We start from the raw sequence: 20,181 nt of genomic DNA, 5'->3' as shown, positions 1-20,181 counted from the left end.
CCTAACTCCTTCGGCACAACTTCTGATACAGAAAACAAAACAAAGACGTTGGGGAAACTTCACCCAAGAGCCTCGGCAGCTCCAGAGCGACCAGAAACACAAGGTCAGGTGGTCGGTTGGCGAACCCTTTCTGGTTTGGGGAGTGTGTTAACTGTAGGGACTTTGTCTGGCGAAGGGGCAGAAGCAGTGCCTGTGGGGCGAGTCCAGGAGAGGCGGTGTGACTTCGTGGTGCCTGAGCCGGCGCTGCACTTGTCCTCCTGTTGGGATGTGCTGCGGATGGAGTTGCTTGGCTTTCGGGAATCCTTTCCCCCTGCTGCCCAGGCGCCCTCTGTTCTGTTTCCCTTCCTGTGAGCTGTGGGGTGTGGGCCTGTGTGTGAATGCTCTCCCGAAAGCCTGGAGCCTCGGTAGGCGGCAGCCTTTCGGCACTCCACCCCCGCTCTTCCATCCCAAACCCCTCTGGTGAGGGGTGGTGGCTTCTTTATATGGTTCTGTGGGGCCTCAGCTGGAGTCTGCCTTTTCTGATGAAAGCAGGGCGTGCTTGGTTGAATGGCCCCAGCGAAAAAGGCTTGGAAGGAAATCTGCATTTCCCTCCACACCCACACTTACCCAGCCACTGAGTCCTGTGTGCGTGACCAGCTGCCCCCACCTTCCACAGTCTCTCCGCCTGCCCTGTACTGCTCCCCCAGAGGTCTTACAGGTAGATTTTTGACTGCCTTTTTTTTTTTTTAAGTGAACAGTTAAGTTCCTTTTCTACTCTCTTTAACAATCACCAGTCTTTCTGCGTTGCCTGTTTTGCTGAGAGTGGAAAGTCCCTGTTTGTGGACAGCTCAGTTCTCTCCTGCAGAGGAAATGGGCAGAGTCCTACTCCTCACAGTGCGACGTGGGGGAGGGGAGCCCTGCACTCTGCACTCCCAGCACAACATTTTGAATGGACCTGAATTTTTCACCCCAGGAAGATTAGGAGCCCATATCAGAGCCTGGTCCCACGTGGCACCACACCCCGCCTCCTCACCCCCACGCAGTGTGGCGTTAGCAGGAGGCTCCAGGATAGGGTGCCATAGCAACTTGAAGTAAATAAAACGGTCGCAGATGAAATCAGTTTGGGGGAAGGTGAGAGGCATCTGGAGACTTGGCAACAAGCATTCTTTCCCGGAGAAGCTTCTTGGGATGAGTTAGAGGGCCCCTCCGAGTCCCCACTCCAGGATCTGGAGCAGGATCCTTAGTCAGTGTTGAGTACACCAGCATAAACACAGAATGGGGAGAAGGAGTGTTAAATATGGCCTGGGCGTGCTGACTTGTATGGGATCCAAGTCTAGTTTTTGCTGAAGTAGTTACTACCCTACACACACCTAAGGCAAGTGTGAATTACCTCCCAGATTTCCATTCTCTGACTGTTGGCCTTGCCTTAGGGCTCATGAGGTCAGAGGAAGAAGGTTGGGCTTCAGAAATGTCTACATTTCATAAAGGGTTTCTTTCAAAATAACAGTCAACCGGTATGATCCACTTCAGTGGCAGTTTCTGTAGCGCTGTTCCTAAGTCATTCAGACTTGATTGGTTAAATCTGTGAGAACTGGTGGCCTGGAGATTGTTCCTGCCCCGTTTTTAGGAGTGAAGGTATGTAACTGCCTCTGTGAGTGTGAAAGAACAACGTGAGACTGAAATGTCTGTGATCAGCCTTCGAACAAGAAGCCCTGGGTTGAATCAGGACGCTAAGGCTCTGCTGTTGGTCTCATTAATTCAGCATTAGCCAGTCAGTTTGTGCCAGTTTGCTCACATCTGCAAAGTGAGGGCAGAACTTTACAAGTTAAATTTACTAAGGAAATTGAAAGGGGCAGTATGAAGAGTTACTATCATGGCTGGAACTGCCTGACAGGCAACAGTTGCCCTAGTGTAAGTACAGTGCCCAGGTAGTGAGGTGGGGCAAAGCTTAAGTGTGAAGTCGTGATAGGACTGCGCTAGTCTTTCTCTCCTCTTTGATTTACTCCTTTCGGCGAGTCTGTGTATAAAGGGGAACCCCAGACAGCTGCCACCCTCCTCTGCCCGTGGTCCTACAGGGACTGTGGCTGGTGTGGAGAATTGGCTCCGTGTTCACTGTGCCTGCTTTTTTCTCCTTTCCTGTCCCAACTCTAGATTTTACTGGAGGAGCTTGCCAACAGCGATCCCAAGTTAGCCCTCACTGGAGTCCCTATAGTGCAGTGGCCAAAAAGGGATAAGGTAAGGCTGTTCCGCTTGGTCTTTGGGCTGCTGAATTAAGCTTTTTGCTGGTTGATCACTACGATTCTGGGAAGAAAAAGAACAGCTAGAGGCAGGGTGGCTTTTGGTGCATTAATACAGACAGAAAAATCGGGATTCAGTTCGTTTTGACTCTTAGGTTGGGGTAATTGGCCATCTTTGGAGGTGACTTTCTTAATAGAAGTGTCAAACTGGGAGGCCTCCCTCTAAATTCAGATGTGAGTTTTGCCTTTGTTCACCAAAGTGGATGAGCTCCTCTCTTTGTGACCCAGTGACACAATCATTCTCACAGCTATGGTTTAAAACTAGTTAAAGTAATTACTTACACATTTAAAGTCCAGGGGTATTTTTTTTGTAACAGGGAGACCATGTTCTGAAGAGTCCCTGTAGTTGGGACTTTTCAATATGGAATTGAAAAGAGAAGAAAGGAATTACCATCAGCTAATAGATTTTCCGTTACAGATGTTCAGTTCTAGCCCGTTCAGTTTACATCTTGTATAATATTTTCATATTGTCCTCTGTCAAGGTTATGTATGGAATAAATGATAGTGTTTTGATTCTGGCCATGAACTTGAGGAATAAATTAGGTCTCCCTTTGGTGTTCCCTACCTAAAACATGCAAAGCTATCCTGCTCCAGGGTGTCCTGGCAGAATATAAAGGAGTGGAGCTCAGTGTCTAAGAACCTCTCCCTTCCTGGGTAGAGAAGCCCCATAAAGCCTCAGAACAGTCCAGTCATTCTGACTGCTGAGGATTTTGTGTCAGAAAAGTGTTTATGACCAGGTGTGAACTTGTCCTTGAAAGGTCACTAGCAGGGTAAATACAAAGCTAAAATTACAAACACACACCTGAGAGATTTGGGCCACACTTAATGGACCAGGTTACATGCTTGGACTCGGAGTACTTCAACAAACGCGCAAGGCCAGTGCTACCCTCAAGTGGCTTGCAGTCTCGTTTAGGTCTATATTCTGAATAGTTGGGAAGAAATCCTGGAGGGGCTTTAGGGTGACGTGGGCGCCTGGCATTCCCCAGAAAGCTTCGGTGAGGCCCACCTCACAGCTCTGCAAAGTGGAAGGCTGCAGCTAAGGAAGTGGCTGCAGAGCCAGGACAGGTTGGCAGGTTTTTCTGTAAAGGTTGAGGTGGTGAACATTTGAGGTTTTGCGAACCATATAAGTCACAGCTTCTTAATGCTACCATTGAAGCTTGAAAGCCATAGACAATACATAAACGATTATAATTATTTATAAAAACAGGCAATGGGCAGATTTGCCCACAGGCCATAGTTCACCAAGCCTGGGGCTAGGTATACTGCCATGTAATTTCTACCCTCTCCAGTCTTAAAGCAACCTGATAGAGCTGACCTCACTGCTTTCTCTTTCCAGCTTAAATTCCCCACCCGGCCAAAGGTGCGGGTCCCTACCATCCCCATCACAAAGCCTCACACTATGAAGCCAGCTCCACGCTTAACCCCTGTGAGGCCAGCTGCTGCATCCCCTATCGTGTCAGGAGCCAGGCGGAGACGAGTGCGATGTCGAAAATGCAAAGCCTGTGTGCAAGGAGAGTGTGGTGTTTGCCACTACTGCAGGGACATGAAGAAGTTCGGGGGGCCTGGACGCATGAAGCAGTCCTGTGTCCTCCGACAGTGCTTGGCAGTGAGTGATCTGCTGGGTAAAGAACTTGGGGGCGGGGTGGCAATGCCAGAGGGCCTGGACACAGCAGTGTAGAGTCCCGAGGTGTAGCATTGGGGAGGAAGAGCTGTGCCCCCTTTACGTTGTTCCTCTCCTCCCTTGGTGCAGAAGGGAGGGATCTAGTATGAACATTTCCTTATTAATATGTTGGCCTTGAGCCGGCGCCGCGGCTCACTAGGCTAATCCTCCACCTAGCGGTGCCGGCACACCGGGTTCTAGTCCCGGTCGGGGCACCGGAATCTGTCCCGGTTGCCCCTCTTCCAGGCCAGCTCTCTGCTGTGGCCCGGGAAGGCAGTGGAGGATGGCCCAAGTACTTGGGCCCCGCACCCCATGGGAGACCAGGATAAGTACCTGGCTCCTGCCTTCGGATCAGCGCGGTGCACCAACTGCAGCGCGCCAGCCGTGGCGGCCATTGGAGGGTGAACCAACGGCAAAAGGAAGACCTTTCTCTCTGTCTCTCTCTCTCACTATCCACTCTGCCTGTCCAAAAAAAAAAAAAAATGTTGGCCTTATTTTCCCAATTTTTAAACAGGGACATTTGAAGAGAAAATCACTGCCCTCTGTCCCCTCTTTAATTAAGGCCAAGAACAGGCCAACTGAAAATGAACTAGTCTATTTGTCTCTAGTTCCCATGCAGTTGAATGTTGTCCCCTGCCTCTGCCCCCGTGAGTTTTCCTAGCAGAAAGCTCTCTTCACTCCACCCTGTCTGCATGCTCCCCGAGTGTTTGCTGGAGATTTCCAGGAACCAGATTTCCCAGCGTGAGGTAAAGGGAAGCTGGAATGACAAGGCTCTGAGTCTGCGCTCTCGGTTCCTGTCTTTCTCCTCTTACAGCCCAGGCTGCCTCACTCGGTCACATGTTCCCTCTGTGGAGAGGTGGATCAGAATGAGGAGACACAGGACTTTGAGAAGAAACTCATGGAATGCTGTATCTGCAATGAGATCGTGCATCCTGGCTGCCTGCAGGTGAGGAGGCCCTAGAGATTCTGAGTGGAGCCACAGAGAGTGGGGCACCTGGCGTACAGGCTGCCACCATCGCTGCCCAGAGTAGTCTGACATGAACCCTTGACTGACATGCCTGCGACTCAGGAGGCTGTCTGGCAGACCCTCCGGATGGAACAGTGCACAAAGTGGACCTGGTCCTGGCCCTCAGGGAGTTTACTCTCTGGCCCGTGGATCCTGTGTGGGTTCCCTGGGCCATCATGGAACTACAGCATCGTGCCTGAAGCCTGCGCACCCTTACTTCAGTGCACCTCTGAGTATGAGTTCACGAGGGATGGTGAGGGTAGTAACATCGGCTGGCATTTGATGGATGCTCAGGATCAGGCTGAGGGCTTTAAAAAGGGAATGAAGAAGTTGAGACCTGGGCTCCCAAGGGTCCCCGCAGGTCCTTATGTATTTTTTTTATTTATGAGCCTGGTGTGCAGGGCAGAGAACTGCAGTTTCACATATATTCTCTGTTTAACCTTTAAGACAACCCTGTGAATCCTCTTTTAAATGGGTAGTGGGACTTTCTTGGTCAGAAAGAATCAAATATGGGCCGGTGCCGAGGCTTACTAGGCTCATCCTTTGCCTGCGGCGCCAGCACACCGGGTTCTAGTCCCCGTCGGGGCGCCAGATTCTGTCTGGTCGCTCCTCTTCCTGTCTAGCTCTCTGCTATGGCCTGGGAGTGCAGTGGAGGATGGCCTGAGTCCTTGGGCCCTGCACCCGCGTGGGAGACCATAAGAAGCACCTGCCTCCTGGCTTCGGATCAGCGCTGTGCGCCGGCTGCACTGGCCATTGGGGGTGAACCAACGGCAAAGGAAGACCTTTCTTTCTGTCTCTCTTTCTCACTGTCCACTCCGCCTGTCAAAAAAGTAAAAAATAAATAAAAAATAAAAAGAGTCAAATATGACTACCACCTGGCTGACAGTGGTTATAAGACATTGTCAATTGTGAGAAGCAGCCGAATTTTATAAAGACTAAAATGTGAAAAAGGCGCATCTTAGAATTAATGAGAGCATTATCTCCTTGATTATAATGATGATTAATACAAAGCAACCAGGATATGTGCCACATACTTTCTAATGCTTTATATAATATACAGTTAATCCTCACCACAGCCCTATAAGCTGAGTGCTGTTGTTTTCACCATAATCAGTTGTGTGTATCCCCATTTTACAGTTGAGAACATTGAGTCAAACACCAGATCAGCCGGCGCCGCAGCTCACTAGGCTAATCCTCCGCCTTGTGGCGCCGGCACACCAGGTTCTAGTCCCGGTCGGGGTGCTGGATTCTGTCCCGGTTGCCCCTCTTCCAGGCCAGCTCTCTGCTGTGGCCCGGGAAGGCAGTGGAGGATGGCCCAAGTGCTTGGGCCCTGCACCCCATGGGAGACCAGGTTAAGTACCTGGCTCCTGCCATCGGATCAGCGCGGTGTGCCGGCCGCAGTGGCCATTGGAGGGTGAACCAACGGCAAAGGAAGACCTTTCTGTCTGTCTCTCTCTCACTGTCCACTCTGCCTGTCAAAAAAACAAAAACACTAGATCATTAGTCTCTGAACCAAAGCAATTATAACTGTGCCCAACTGTCAGGATCAAGTCTGGTGTCGTTGTCATGAGACCCTCAGTAGAACACCTGTGTCAGAGAGGAGCCCACAGGCCAACAAGCTCTCTTCATGCAGCTTAACTGGGATCGGATAACCAAGAAGGAGGGTGGGAAGCTCCCAGTGGCTGGGAGTGGGTGTTAGTCTACCCTTGGAGACCAGCGTGTTTCTCCACTGTGTTGTTATTAAAGGAGACTGAAGAGACTGCCTTTTTTTTTTTTTTTTTTTTTAACATCCCTGTATACCTCCAGATGGATGGAGAAGGCCTGCTTAATGAGGAATTGCCGAACTGCTGGGAGTGCCCCAAGTGCTACCAGGAGGACAGCTCGGAGAAAGCCCAGGTAAGAACCCTGTTCCAGACCGCACCGTGGTTGAGAAAATCGGCGTGAAGTGTGGACGAGGCTCCGAGCTCGCCTTTGTGGCAGTGTTCAGAGTTCCTCCGGCATGGAGATTATTTTTAGCTGTATATTTGATATCTTTTTCCCTTTGGTTAACTATTTTTTCTTTGTTTGCATCTTTAACACTTTTTAGTTACTAAATACTGTTCCACTTGCATCTGAAAAGTCCTGAGGTTTTCATGCTCTGGGGCTCTAAAAAGCAAGAAGCTACAACAGGGCAGTCTGAGGGGGGCAGTTGGGCCCGCAGGATCTCTCCTGAGGAATGTGACTGTGGGAGGCGGCAGCCCAGCCTGAGGCGGCCAGGAAGTGTGGTGGTGTGCCTGAGTTTCCAGTTAAGCAAGTTCACATTTTTGTCTCTCCTTGTGGCCTCCCAGAAAGCTCTGCCCCTCCCCTAGAGGGGACTAGCACCATGACCTTGTCCCAGAGTTGCCAGCCCAGTTGATGCCAGTAACATCAGCAGACTAAGAGGATTCTGGTTACTCGGACTGGCAAGGCAGGACCAGCTAAGGCACACACAGAGGGAGCAGCCGGCCTAATGTCAGTCCTTCAGGGAGACACCCTCACAGGGCTGAGGGAGTAGGTACAGGAGTTTTTTTTCTTTTTATTTCTTCCCAGTTGGGCGCTGAGGCAGTCAACTTTTTAGTCTAAATATCTTTCTTATTTTTGTTTTATTTTAGAGGCAGAGAATGGGAGATCTAAGTCTCCCACGTGGGCACTAGGAATTCGGCTATTTGAGCTATCACCTGATCCCACCAGGGTGCCCATTAGCCGGAACCTAGCATCAGTAGCAGAGCCAGCACCCACATCTGGGACACAGCTACCCCAAGCAGAATCTTAACTGCTATGTCAAACACCTGCCCCTAAATATATTCAAGGGCAAGGAATTCTGGAGCTTACTAGTGCTAAACTTTTCCCTCTTTTGTTTTTTGTTTTTTGATTGATGAGAGAGAGCAAGCTTCCATCCATTGGTTTTCACTCCCCAGACGGCCACAACAGCCAGGGCTGGGCCAGGCTGAAGCCAGGAGCCAGGAGCTTCATCTGGTCTCCCACATTGGGTGCAGGGGCCCAAAGACTTGGGCCATCTTCTGCTGCCTTCCCAGGCACATTAGCAGGAAGCTGGATGGGAAGTGGAGCAGCTGGGACTTGAACTGGCACCCATATGGGATGTCAGCATTGTAGGCAGTGACTTTATCCGCTATGCCACAGTGCAAGCCTCCCAAATAAATCTTTTAAAAAATAATAATAAAGGCCCGCGCCGCAGCTCACTAGGCTAATCCTCCGCCTAGCGGCGCCGGCACACCAGGTTCTAGTCCCGGTCGGGGCGCCGGAATCTGTCCCGGTTGCCCCTCTTCCAGGCCAGCCCTCTGCTGTGGCCAGGGAGTACAGTGGAGGATGGCCCAGGTGCTTGGGCCCTGCACCCCATGGGAGACCAGGAAAAGCACCTGGCTCCTGGCTCCTGGCATCGGATTAGCGCGGTGCGCCGGCCACAGCGCACCGGCTGCGGCGGCCATTGGAGGGCGAACCAACGGCAAAGGAAGACCTTTCTCTCTCTCTCTCTCTCACTGTCCACTCTGCCTGTCAAAAAAATAAAAAATAAAAAATAAAAATAATAATAATAATAATAAATTAAGAAAGATCTGAACTACCAGTATGGTTCCATGTTGACTGGACTTTGCCAAGGAATGGTCAAGGCGAACTCCAAGAAAGGGCCATTGTCTGATTGACATTAAGTGCCCCAGGACAGGTTGTGTCCTCTATGGTAGTTCCTCTGTCATCCTAAGCAGACCCCTCTGTGGTGGGACACTTGCAGGGAAGCTCTGGTTCTCTGCTTCCTCTCTTACAGGGAGCCTGGCAGAGTTCCGCTTAGGCCTGGTGGGACTAAAAGCCTGGGCTAGCAACCCTGACCTCCTGTTTCAATAGAGTGGGTGCCCTGGTTTTCTAACACCCCTAACATGAGGCACACCTGGGGCTGCCATTGTGCAGTGGGCTAAGACGATGCTAGCATCTAGCAAGAGTGCTAATTTGCGTCTCAGCTGACCCACTTCCAATCCAGCTCCTTGCTAATGTGCCTGGGAAGGCAGCAGAGGACAGCCCTAATACTTGGGCCCGTACCACTCATATGGGAGACCTGCATGAAATTCCTAGCTCCTGACTTCAACTTGGCCCAGTCCTGGCTGTTGCAGCCATTTGGAGAGTGAACCAGTAGATGGAAGATCTCTCTCCCTCTCTCTGCCTCTCCCTCTGTAACTCTGTCAAATAAATATGTAACTTTAAAAAAAAAATGAGGAACATCTGTTGAGTGGAAGAGCTAAATTAAAGACCAGGTTAAAAATGACCAGATTACATAGAGGTAGAGTTGTGGTCTCTAAAGAGTATTTGGCCCAGGGAATTATAATCCAGAAATTGGGACAAGTGTTGGCTGGGGTAGGCTATGGAATCAGGTGGCCCAAATTTGGATCTCACTCCTCTGTATTTGGATATAAACCTTTCGTCCCAAGTTGGTTTCCCATTGACCCATTTGAGAACGTTCGGCTTACACTCAGCATTCTGTGATGTTTGCGAGGGCTGGGGTCAGCCCCACAGTAGCAGTGACTGTCTTCTCTAGTGCCCTGAGACAGTGAAGCTCTCCTGTTGTTGGTTTGCAGGGGTGGGGAAGCTTGGCCCGTGGGCTGTACAAGGCCTGTGGGATCGATCACTTGGGCTGGCCCTGCCAAGTCAGCCACAGGCCAGACTTGAAATTCAAAAAATCTGTAGCAGGGTAACAATTTTTTGAAGGTTTATTTATTTATTTGAAAGGCTGAGTTACAGAGACACCTCCTATCCACTGGTTCAGTCCCCAAAGGCCACAACGGCTAGAGCTGGGCCGATGAGTCAGGCGCTTCCTCTGGGTCTTGCACATGGGTGGCAGGGTCCCAAGGATTTGGACCATCCTCTACTACCTTCCCAGGCACATCAGCAGAGGGCTGGATCAGAAGCGAAGCAGCTGGGACCTGAAATGGCACCCATGTGGGATGCTGGCGCCACAGGCGCCTGTGCCTTTACCCACTGCACCACAGTGCTGGCCCCCAGGCTGATTTTTAAGTGCATGCTTTGAAGTGGCCGGCAGATGATGTTACAAAATATCTGAACGATCTTTGGCTGAAAAAAGGTTTCCCATCCCTGGCTTAGAGGGTTTGGGAGAAAGACAGCACTGATGTTGCTTTTTCTGGGCCTGTTCTGCAGAAACGGAAAATGGAAGAGAGCGATGAAGAAGCCGTACAAGCCAAAGTCCTGCGGCCCCTGCGGAGCTGCGACGAGCCCCTCACACCCCCGCCTCACTCACCCACTTCCATGCTGCAGCTCATCCATGACCCGGTGTCCCCCCGGGGCATGGTGACTCGGTCATCCCCTGGGGCTGGCCCCAGCGACCACCACAGTGCCAGCCGCGATGAGCGCTTCAAGAGGCGGCAGTTGCTGCGGCTGCAGGCCACAGAGCGCACCATGGTACGGGAGAAGGAGAACAATCCGAGCGGCAAAAAGGAGCTGTCTGAAGTTGAGAAAGCCAAGATCCGGGGATCGTACCTCACTGTCACGCTGCAGAGGCCCACCAAAGAGCTCCACGGGACATCCATTGTGCCCAAGCTGCAGGCCATCACGGCCTCCTCTGCCAACCTGCGCCATTCCCCCCGTGTGCTAGTGCAGCACTGCCCAGCCCGCACCCCCCAGCGTGGGGATGAGGAGGGGCTGGGGGGAGAGGAGGAGGAAGAGGAGGAGGAGGAGGAAGATGACAGTGCAGAGGAGGGGGGTGCAGCCAGGCTGAATGGCCGGGGCAGTTGGGCTCAGGACGGAGACGACAGCTGGATGCAGCGGGAGGTCTGGATGTCTGTCTTCCGCTACCTCAGCCGCAGAGAACTTTGTGAATGTATGCGAGTGTGCAAGACGTGGTATAAATGGTGAGCAGGGATGCAGGGGTCAGGACTCGGGGTGTGGGTTTCCATGCCAGAGCAGCACGCACCTTGACGTTGGAGGCTTGTGACATCCTCTGAGGAGCGCAGTGACCCAGTCTGTTCCCCACACTGCGGGTCCTCTAAAGGTGGGGCCAGCCGTGCCTGCAGGCGTCCTTGGGGAACGCGGGCCCTCGCCTCCTCTCCTGCTCTGTGCTTTCCAATCTGCTGGGGGAGGGAAACAGATTTTGGGGGTAGATTTGTACCACTGGTTCTAAAACTTTATATAGAGTCTCAAGGGCTGGAACTTTGTCCTCAAGGTGGCTGCACTCCGCAGGTGATGGTCAGGAGCCCGTGGTGTCCCAGTCACGTGGGCAACCTTGCTTAAGCCCCTGCCTCAGTAGCCTCTCCATCAGCGAGAGTGTGTGGGAGTGTGAAGGTCTCACGGTTCGGATGCTCAGCCCCCAAACTTGGATCAGAATCCCTTTCCTGCAGGGTGCAGTTGTGAAGCGTCCTGAGTCCTGGGGGTCTTCAACAGCCCTGACATTTCTGCTCATGTTGCACGTTGAACACATGGGGCAGCCATCCCTGGTGGTGAGGAGCAAAGAACTTCCCGTGGGGCGGGGTTGGTTTTCTGTTAAGCCTATGTCCCTTGTGTATGGGTCAAAGTGTGGCATCCTGACCAGAGGCATCCACCTGGGAACTTGTTAAAAATGCAGGTTCTCCAGGCCCCCCCAGGCTTCGTGACTCAGCCTGAGGGGCGCCCAAGGTCTGCTTCTGGAACTCCCCTCCAGGAACTTCAGATGCACGCTTGGGTTTAAGGGCCCTTGCTTTGTGGCCAGCAACTTGACGTTGCTGCAGATTGTAAGTGCCATTGGTGAAATTTTTCCACTCCCTAAATACAAATATTCTTGCAAACACAACTCTACTTCCCAAATCTGAGTTAATATGCGATCTACCCAAATTCTTACTGTTTCTTTCTTTGGGACTAGTAGGTCTGCTGGCTCTGCTCCTTGGTTGGAGGCCGAGGTGCGTAGGTCTCCATGGCGTGCTGTCTCCTCCCTCTGCCAGCCAGACTCAGCCTGGCTCAGAGTGGGGGCTGCAGAGTGTAAGAGGGAAGCCCTCAGGGCGCAGTGCTGTTTGTGGCCTGTGGGTTTGTGAGCTGCAGTGGGAAATCAGGCTTCTCCCTCATACTCTGGGCCTGGACTGGCTGGAAAAATGTCAAGGTAGCACTGAGGCAGAAGCTCTAGAGGTAGGCGAAGACTCTGGCTGCCCCAGGAGTGGGCTTCAGGTGGGGTGAACCGGGTGAGTAGTGCCCAGAGCAGGGCACAGGCCTGGTGGCCGCAGGCAGTGAGAAGTCAGAAACCTCAGATGCTCCCTTAGATGCCTCAGGAGGAGCCACACCTGTTAAGCGGATGAAGACGTTACCGTCTGTTGCGCTGCGTGTGCCTGACAGCTGTTGTATTTCCATCCCCTCTAGAATTAATCAGGATGAACTTTTTTTTTTTTTTTTTTTTTTTTTAAGATTTATTTATTTGAAAGGCAGAGGTAGAGAGAGGTCTTCCATCCACTGGTTCACTCTCCAAATGGCCACAATGGCCAGAGCTGGGCCAGTCTGGAGCCAGGAGCTGCTTCCGGGTCTCCCATGTGGGTGCAGGGGCCCAAGCACTCGAGCCATCTTCACAGCTTTCCCAGGCCACAGCAGAGAGCTGGATCGGAAGTGGAACAGCCAGGTCGTGAACCAGCACCCGTGTGGGATGCCGGCACTACAGGCAGCAGCTTTATCGGCTACGCCACAGCACCGGTGCCTGGCCAAGTTCTGTACACACTGCCTGACACAGGTTTGCAGAGTGTTGAGCGCTGTAGAGACAACAGTGCCTACCTCATCTCTGATTGAAACACCGACAGGGTGTGGTCCTTACATACTTGCAGGAGAATGTGGAGAGGAAGAATGACCCTCCAGTGCTTAGCTGCTTGAGCAGCTGTGTTGGGAACTCTGTTGACAGGGGCATCGAGTTATAGTGACAGCTGGTTTGCTCCCTTGTCCCAGGTGCTGCGACAAGAGACTTTGGACGAAAATTGACTTAAGTAGGTGTAAGGCCATCGTACCACAAGCTCTCAGTGGCATCATCAAGAGGCAACCAGTTAGCCTCGACCTCAGTTGGACCAACATCTCCAAAAAGCAGTTGACGTGGCTCGTCAATAGGCTGCCAGGTAGGTGGGGACCCTGCTGCTGTCCTTCCATGGGCCCAGGGACGGCTCTAGGAGCTGCGTTGTTGGCAGGGCTGCCTTTCTGCAGACTGCCAGTGTCCACGGCGTCCACAGCGCCGAGCCTGCCACTGCACTGGACTCCATCGAAATGGGGTCGGGTGCTGCGGCGTCACCGCTCAAGAGGAAGCTCAAGTCAGAGGCTGCCTTGGGCATGCGCTTTGGAAAGCCCTGTTCCCGTCGGCATTTAAGATCTTGGAAAGATGGGAAGTCACTCCCTTTTGCATTGTTGTGACAGCAGCTAAGCAGTGGGTTTACTCCCAGAGCGGGAAGATGCGGTGTAGCACAGCACAGGAATCCTAGAGCCTGGTTACTGGGAGCTCAGAGCACGGCCCTGTCTCCCATTTCCTCTGCGGCGATGGCTGGCGGGTTAGGCTTTGTGCGCCAGGGTGTCACTGACCGCCTCTGCTGCTGTTTGCCAGGGCTGAAAGACCTCCTCCTAGCAGGCTGCTCCTGGTCTGCAGTCTCTGCTCTCAGCACCTCCAGCTGCCCCCTTCTCAGGACCCTTGATCTCCGGTGGGCAGTAGGAATTAAGGACCCTCAAATTCGGGACTTGCTGACTCCACCCGCTGATAAACCAGGTATGCCATGGGCCTGGCTTCGGGTCTTGGGGGAGCTTTGTTTTCAGACAGTCTTCAAAGTGATGCCATGGGAACCTAGGAGAGAACAAAATGAGACCAGAATGTTGGCCTGTGGACGAGCGCAGGTTAACTGTGCGAGCAGGTAACTACCTGCCACAGAGGAGTAAGTGCATTTTTTGGGTCAGTGGAGTTTGGGGCCCGGAGAGTGTCAGCCTGAGGAAGTCTCAAGACTTCACGGTTGAGGTGACGCGTCAGAAGCTGTCTGTGATGGTCTGGAGGTGCGCAGGGGTGGAGGGAGGGGAGGAGCATTCCGGGCATACCCAGCCCAGCAGCAGGGAAGAGCGAGAACTTGTCTGGTTCCCTAGGAACTGCCCCCACGCAGCCGCACTCCCTGGAGGCAGGGCTGGGCGTGGGCAGTGCAGCTTAACCCTTCAAGGGGGCCTGGCCAGCCAGCAGCCACCGCCGCCTGCAGCTTCGGCGCCGCATGAGAGAACTCAGAGTTTTGATCTTGCTCTCTTCTTGCCCTTGCAGGTCAGGACAATCGCAGCAAGCTCCGGAACATGACTGACTTCCGGCTGGCGGGCCTGGACATCACGGACGCCACGCTTCGCCTCATCATCCGCCACATGCCCCTCCTGTCTCGCCTCGACCTCAGCCACTGCAGCCACCTTACAGATCAGTCCTCCAACCTCCTCACAGCCGTCGGGTCTTCCACCCGCTACTCCCTCACAGAGCTCAACATGGCAGGTAGGCTGCTGGAACTGGGCCTGTGGACTGAGCCCTGTTAACTCGGTTCCTCAGTCTCTGTGTGAACGGGTGGGGGCGTGTCCTTGAGTACTGGAGCCAGGTGTGTGTGCGTACCACCACCTGCCTGCAGCGTGGCCGGCCTCACAGCCCTGTGCTGCCTGCAGTGTGGTGCTGGGGTTCGTGCAGCAGGGGCTTCTGGGAGCCAGGCAGCTGTGGGACTGAGAGGGCTTTCATAGAGAAGAGGGGGAGATGCACGGCAGAGGAAGGCTTGTGAGTGTATGTGTGTGAGTGTGTGAGTGTATGAGTGAGTGTGTGTATGGAGTGTGTGTGTGTATGAGTGTGTGTGTATGAGTGTGAGTGTGTGTGTATGAGTGTGAGAGTGTGTGAGAGTGTCTGTGTATGAGTGTGTGTGTGTGTATGAGTGTGTGTGTGTGTATGAGTGAGTGTGTGTGTGACCGTCTCCTCACGGCCACTTTCCCTACAGGTTGCAATAAGTTGACAGACCAGACCCTGATCTACCTACGGCGCATTGCCAACGTCACCTTGATCGACCTTCGCGGGTGCAAGCAGATCACTAGGAAAGCCTGCGAGCACTTCATCTCAGACCTGTCCATCAACAGCCTCTACTGCCTGTCAGACGAGAAGCTGATACAGAAGATCAGCTAGACGCCCGGCCGACGGGACAGGGGCGATCGTCCCCTGACTGCCCACCGAGGAGAGCCTCTCCCCGCCCCTGCACGGGCTCTGAAGCCAGCGTCACACTCCCTCTCTGCTCGCCTGTCCCCTGAGCCCCTCCGCTGGAGGCCAGGCGGGGAGGGCGGTGGACACGAGGCTGACCTGCCTGCCCCTCTTCCTCCTAAGGAACAGGGAGGCGCAGATGGAGCCGAGGGGAGAGCCCGGGCTGTCAGGAGGCCAGGCTCTGAGTGCGGGTGTTTGTGCAGCCTTCATCTGCACTGGGCCCTGGGCCCCTCCTCCCCACCCGTGGTCCCCAGCAGTGCCTGGTCCTGAGCAAGCTTCCAGGGAAGAAAGCGGCCCAGCCTCCGTGGCCAGGTTCTCCTTGAGGTGTCCGGTGCGTGTCTCTCCCGTCACTCTCCCGGCTTCTGCAGGAGGGGCGGCAGCCCCAGGACCGCCAGGCCCAGCAGGTCACACTGGTGCTGTGGAGGCGGCCGAGACCTCGCGCCCGCGTCTGCGCTGTCCTCCTCCCTGAGCGCAATGTCCTTCGCGCCATGAGGTTTCCCACCCGCCCCGGCCCAGGCTTCCCACGAGTCTCTGTGAGGTCCTTGTTGCACTTACTGGGGTTGAAGCTCTTTCGAGGAGCTGGAACTGCCTACCCCAGGGACACCCCCAGTTCATCCCTGCCCGGGAAGATTCTGAGACAGGCACCACCTCCCCGACTGCCCTTCCCACATGTCCTCATCCCTGCCTGGATAGGGCTTCCCTAGGATGCGTGTCACCGAGAGCAGCCTGTCTCCCCCAGCATGGGGCAGGCAGAGGCCTGGGCCACGTCCCCACCTGCCTGCCAGCCAGGTTCCTCCAGGCCTCTGGTTTAGCGTAGCCCCCAGAGCCCGTGGGCTCGCTGGGGCAGGGGGTCCAGCTTAGAAGCCAGTCACCTGCCCTCTGTCGCCGTGGAAGGGGGTGTGCATGTGCCTCTGTGTGTGTGGCTGAGTGTCGTGCGTGTGTGTGGAGGAGGGTGGGGGAGCGCGCTGTCTCCCGCTCCACCGTCCTGTGTCAAGCCCCATCAGCTGCCCCCTTTGCATTCAACGGCCTGTCCAAAGATCCTCTCTCTAGGGCAGCAGAGAGCTTTTTGCACTTTAAAAAAAAGAAAAGAAAGGAAGGTGGGAATCTCGTGGTCAGTACGTGTGAGGGGATGCTGGGCGGAGCTGGACAGCCGCGGATCTGCACTCTGCTCCCTGCAAGGACACTGATAGCACAACCTCGCCCGCCGCCTCGTCCTCCAGCCCCTGCCTTCCTGACCCCTTCCCGGTGGCCCAGTCTCAGGCTTTCCTCCTCCAGCCCTGCGGCCGGAGGGGCCGGAGCCCAGGTGCAGGGGCCTGAAGCGCGAGCCGCCCAGAGGAGAGACGCCAACTGCACCCTTGCACTTCCAAAGCAATAGAGACCCTCTTTGCCACCTGGCCCAGCTTTGACTGGCATTAACCGGCCTCAGGAGCCTGGGCCCTGGTGGGGGTGGTGTTGTGTCTGTTTCTTCGGATCTGCTGATGTCTGCTCCCGTGACCCTCCGCCCGTCTGTCGGCCTCCAGGCCCCGGCACTCGGGGCTGGAGCTTTGAGGAAATGCCAGTGACTTATTCCAGAGTGCCTCAGTTAGGGGACTTCTCTGCAAAGAACCCTGGGTATCGAGCAAAACCTTACTGATATTACCGCTAAGGACCCGTACGTGGAAGCTTCCTGCCTTTTTTTGGTTGCTCCTGTGGAAAATACTGCAAATATGACTGTTTTGTTTCCTTGTCTTTTTATAAGGGAGGTGGAGAGACCCCCTCAGCAGGGATTGTGCCGGGAGAGTGCCTCTGACTTCGGGACATTGCAGCCACAGGAATTCCAAGCTGATGCTTTGTTTTGGGTTTTGGTTTTTAATGTTTGTTTGGGGGTTTGGCAAAACAAGCATTTTTACCGTGCACGTAAATTGGCCCACGGAAAAGGGAGCCCAGGAGCGGCGGCCGACGGCCCGATGCCCTCGCTGGGCTTGGCTTTTCTTTGGGACTGTGAGGGGGAACTGGATTTTAGAGGCGGAGGAAGAGAAGTGTCTCTGGGGACAGCAGAGCCTGGCGCTGCCCCGCGCGGCCCTGCCGGGAGAGGCCACCCTCAGACTGCAGGACCCGGCCCTGCCTCCATCTGTCCAGCACCGGGGCGAAAAACCACAAAGGAAAGGAAGAAAATTTATATATATATAATATAAAATCACTTGGTGATTAAAAATAACTGCTCCATAAATAAAACTCCTAAAGTCACTATGTTTAAAGGGTTTGGTTGTGTTTTTTGTTTTTCGGAGAAATATTGTAAATATCTCTATTTTTTGTTGCTGATTTAGAGTCGATCTCCAATGTCGTGCTAAAACTTTAAATTAAATGTAAGCGTCTAGCAGGGGCTGCGGCCTGGCGGCCGCGCGGGTCACTTGGACCGGGCAGGAGGGCGCTGGCTGGGCTTGGTTTTGTTTTCTAAGAGTTCTCCACTGTGGGTTTTAGAGCAAGGACATCCTTCCTCTGACACGTGGGAATGGGAGATATTTGTGTAATAAAATTTTTAAAAAGATGAAAAAAAATAGCCTCCAGTGGGAAATATTTTGATTTGGGTTTTGGTTTTTTGTTTTTGTTTTTAAATAAAAAGGCTTTAAAAACAAAAACGAAACCTTTTCTGCTTTGGGGGCGTGCGTGCGTGTGTCTGTGAGAACAGTGCAAATGGCCACACGTGCGTGCCAGAGCTGCCGTCCGCACACGGCCCCTCCCCGGGTGCCGGCCGCCCTGTGTCGACCCAGAATCCTCACGACGGGCCGCGGCGCACGGTCACGCAGGGGCGAGCTGGCCGCACCTGCCCAGGAGTGGGGCCAAGCTCAGTTTCCGGCTATTTTCTAAAGATGTGTTTGGAAGGCCGAGAGCGCGCTCCCGCCCGCTGGCGCAGGCCCCCGGGGGCCACAGGGCCGGGGCTGGGCTCCTCCTCGGTCTGCCACGCGCGTGGCGGGAAGGTTAGGGGGTCCTGCGAGTGACTCAGGCAGTTCCTGGGGGGAGGGGAGTCCGGGAGCCCCTGGCTGCGCGACCGCCAGGGCGCAGGGGGTCCAGCTGCTCCCTGGGCGCGGGGAGAAACATCCCGGAAAAGGCACGAAGAGAAGACGAGGCGCAGCCACCGGCCACCGGCCACCGGCTGACCGCTCCTCGCGCAACGCCCACGCGCCTCATCTCAGGCAGAGCAACCTGCCCAGGGGGCCCAGCAGGGCCGGAGGAGGCGGCGCTGGGGCCCAGCTCCCCTGCCCCCCCACAGGGCAAGCACAGGCGGTCACGGCGGGGGCCCGGCGGGGACCACGAGGCCGTGGGCCGGACACGGCCAGGCCCAGACCACGACCGCTGTCAGCATAGCGGGTCCCGGGGCCAGGCCGCGCGGCGGACGCACCGACGCATGCGCGCCGGGCCGGGCTCCGGGGCGGGCCCGGGATGGGGCGGGGCGGGGCGAAGCGGGATTGGCAGCTGCGGGCTCCGCCTCCGGGAGAAACCTCAGAGCCGGAAAGGCGCCTGGGGCCGGGTCCGCGCAGGCCAGCGTGACCTTCCGGGGGGGTTCTAGGGCGAGGCGCTGCTCCTGTGCGGAGCCGGGGTCGTGAGGCCCTAGCAGGGCCGTGAGCTGGGGCCCGCCGGCTAAAAACCCAGCCAAGGTGCTTGCGCTGAGCAGGAAGCACCCACTTCTTCCTCGGGCCTCAGCCCTTGCGGCGGCACGCGCCCAGAAAGTTCTCCCAGCCCCTCACACAGCCGCTCTCCTCCTTTCCCCTGGCCCTGGCTCTGGCATTTCGCTGACCGCCTGCAGAGGCTCCGGGCTCCTGCGGCTCACCCTGGCCGCAAACTTCAGGGGGGACCGACGGAGCGCCGAGAGCAGTGCCCAGCGCGCGGCGAGATCGCAGTGGACATTCCCCTGGTAGCACATCTGGTGCGCCCCCCGGGGGGCTCACTGTGTCTCTTCCTGTGTTGGGTCCCCGAAGGCCAAGCCCCAGTGCCTGGCAAACATTGGCGAATGTGTGGAGCCTGGCACTGCCTGGGCACCCGGCAGCAGAGACAGGGGTGTTGGTCCCCGCCCTAGGCAGGAACTCCTCCGCCCCTATCCGCCAGGCACCTGCTGAAACCAGGGGAGCCCCGAAGCCCCGCCTCCCGCGCCTCCAAAGTCCAGGGCCGAGATGGAGAGGCGAGGGCAGCACTCGCCCGCCCAGGCACACACACTCACATTCAGGCGCACCTGCCCCTGCGAGCTGCCCCCTCTGCCTTTGCAGCCCTGACGTTGGGCCAGGCCTCCTGCTGGGGGGTGAGGGATGCAGCGGTGACCATGCAAGCTGAGCCCTTGCAGCCCAAGGGAGGGCAAGCACGTGACCCAGAGGGAGGAATGGACTTGCCTTGTTCTAGTGAACACCAGAGGGGCTGGAGACTCAGGGCCACAGGCAGGCGGTGGGCTTTGTCCTAAGTGCAGGGGGCTTTCCGCTGGGCTTGTGGAAGCTCTGGGAGGGGCTGGTGCCGGCCCCCAGGCGGGAGGCCAGGGCTTAATGGGAGGACTCAGGGTAGACTCACCAGGTGCCGCCAGACCACGGACAGCAGGTGTGTGTGCGCACGCGCGGAGGTGGGGGGCGAGGGGCCCAGGAGGACTCCTGGGGCGACTGTCAGGGCGAGCTTGGAGGGAAGCGGCTCGGCCCGGGGCTGGCTGGTGGGAGCAGGAGCTCCGTGTGGGACGCACTGGAGTTTGCAACACTCATTAGTCACCGGCACACATGCCAAGGAGCAGTGTGGGCCTGCCAGCTGGGCGGGACGCGTTCCCCTCCCCTGGGCGCTCCCGGCATCCTGGCTGTAGCCCGGCGGATCTGGGCACCAGACAGGTTTGCTGAGGGAAGCTGGCCCGAAAAGGTCACGTTTTTAATCAGCCTTCCCACGGCCACCAGAGGGCAGCACCGTCCCCAAAACCAGCCCTCCTGCCCCCCCCCCCAGCCCCCCAGCCAGGGCCTCCATCAACAGCCTGGGGCTTCCAGAAACCACCTTCTCGGATCCCAGGAACCAAGGAGGGGTGTCCTGG

General features: G+C 55.5%; 1 protein-coding gene and 1 long non-coding RNA gene across 7 annotated transcripts in view; one reads left to right on the top strand and one right to left on the bottom strand.

Moving 5' to 3' along the window:
- Window positions 1-17,775, top strand: part of KDM2A (lysine demethylase 2A) — a 134,367-nt gene extending 116,592 nt beyond the window's left edge. For 5 of the 6 annotated variants that reach the window (XM_089317275.1, XM_089317224.1, XM_070067682.2 and 2 more), the window contains 9 exons: window positions 2,131-2,214; window positions 3,613-3,882; window positions 4,751-4,882; window positions 6,749-6,838; window positions 10,118-10,827; window positions 12,869-13,032; window positions 13,509-13,667; window positions 14,199-14,414; window positions 14,899-17,775. In XM_089317275.1, the coding sequence (XP_089173401.1) occupies window positions 2,131-2,214; window positions 3,613-3,882; window positions 4,751-4,882; window positions 6,749-6,838; window positions 10,118-10,827; window positions 12,869-13,032; window positions 13,509-13,667; window positions 14,199-14,414; window positions 14,899-15,080 (2,007 nt within the window). In that variant the 3' untranslated portion in view covers window positions 15,081-17,775. Of the gene's footprint in view, window positions 1-2,130; window positions 2,215-3,612; window positions 3,899-4,750; window positions 4,883-6,748; window positions 6,839-10,117; window positions 10,828-12,868; window positions 13,033-13,508; window positions 13,668-14,198; window positions 14,415-14,898 lie in introns of all 6 variants that reach the window. The other variant, XR_016223828.1, reaches the window with a different exon arrangement.
- Window positions 12,316-19,988, bottom strand: LOC127484753 (uncharacterized). The gene is made up of 2 exons (XR_007911968.3): window positions 19,686-19,988; window positions 12,316-13,742 (listed from the first exon to the last, which is right to left on the bottom strand). It is a non-coding gene; the product is annotated as an uncharacterized LOC127484753 (long non-coding RNA).
- Window positions 19,989-20,181: the final 193 nt, after the last annotated feature.

This window comes from Oryctolagus cuniculus, chromosome 1 (genome assembly GCF_051225735.1).
Source record: "Oryctolagus cuniculus isolate XC-2025 breed Fujian yellow rabbit chromosome 1, ASM5122573v1, whole genome shotgun sequence".
In the NCBI taxonomy this organism is placed as follows: domain Eukaryota; kingdom Metazoa; phylum Chordata; class Mammalia; order Lagomorpha; family Leporidae; genus Oryctolagus; species Oryctolagus cuniculus.
The sequence above is the reverse complement of the archived record's forward strand: the minus strand, read 5'-3'. Positions and strand labels throughout refer to the sequence as shown.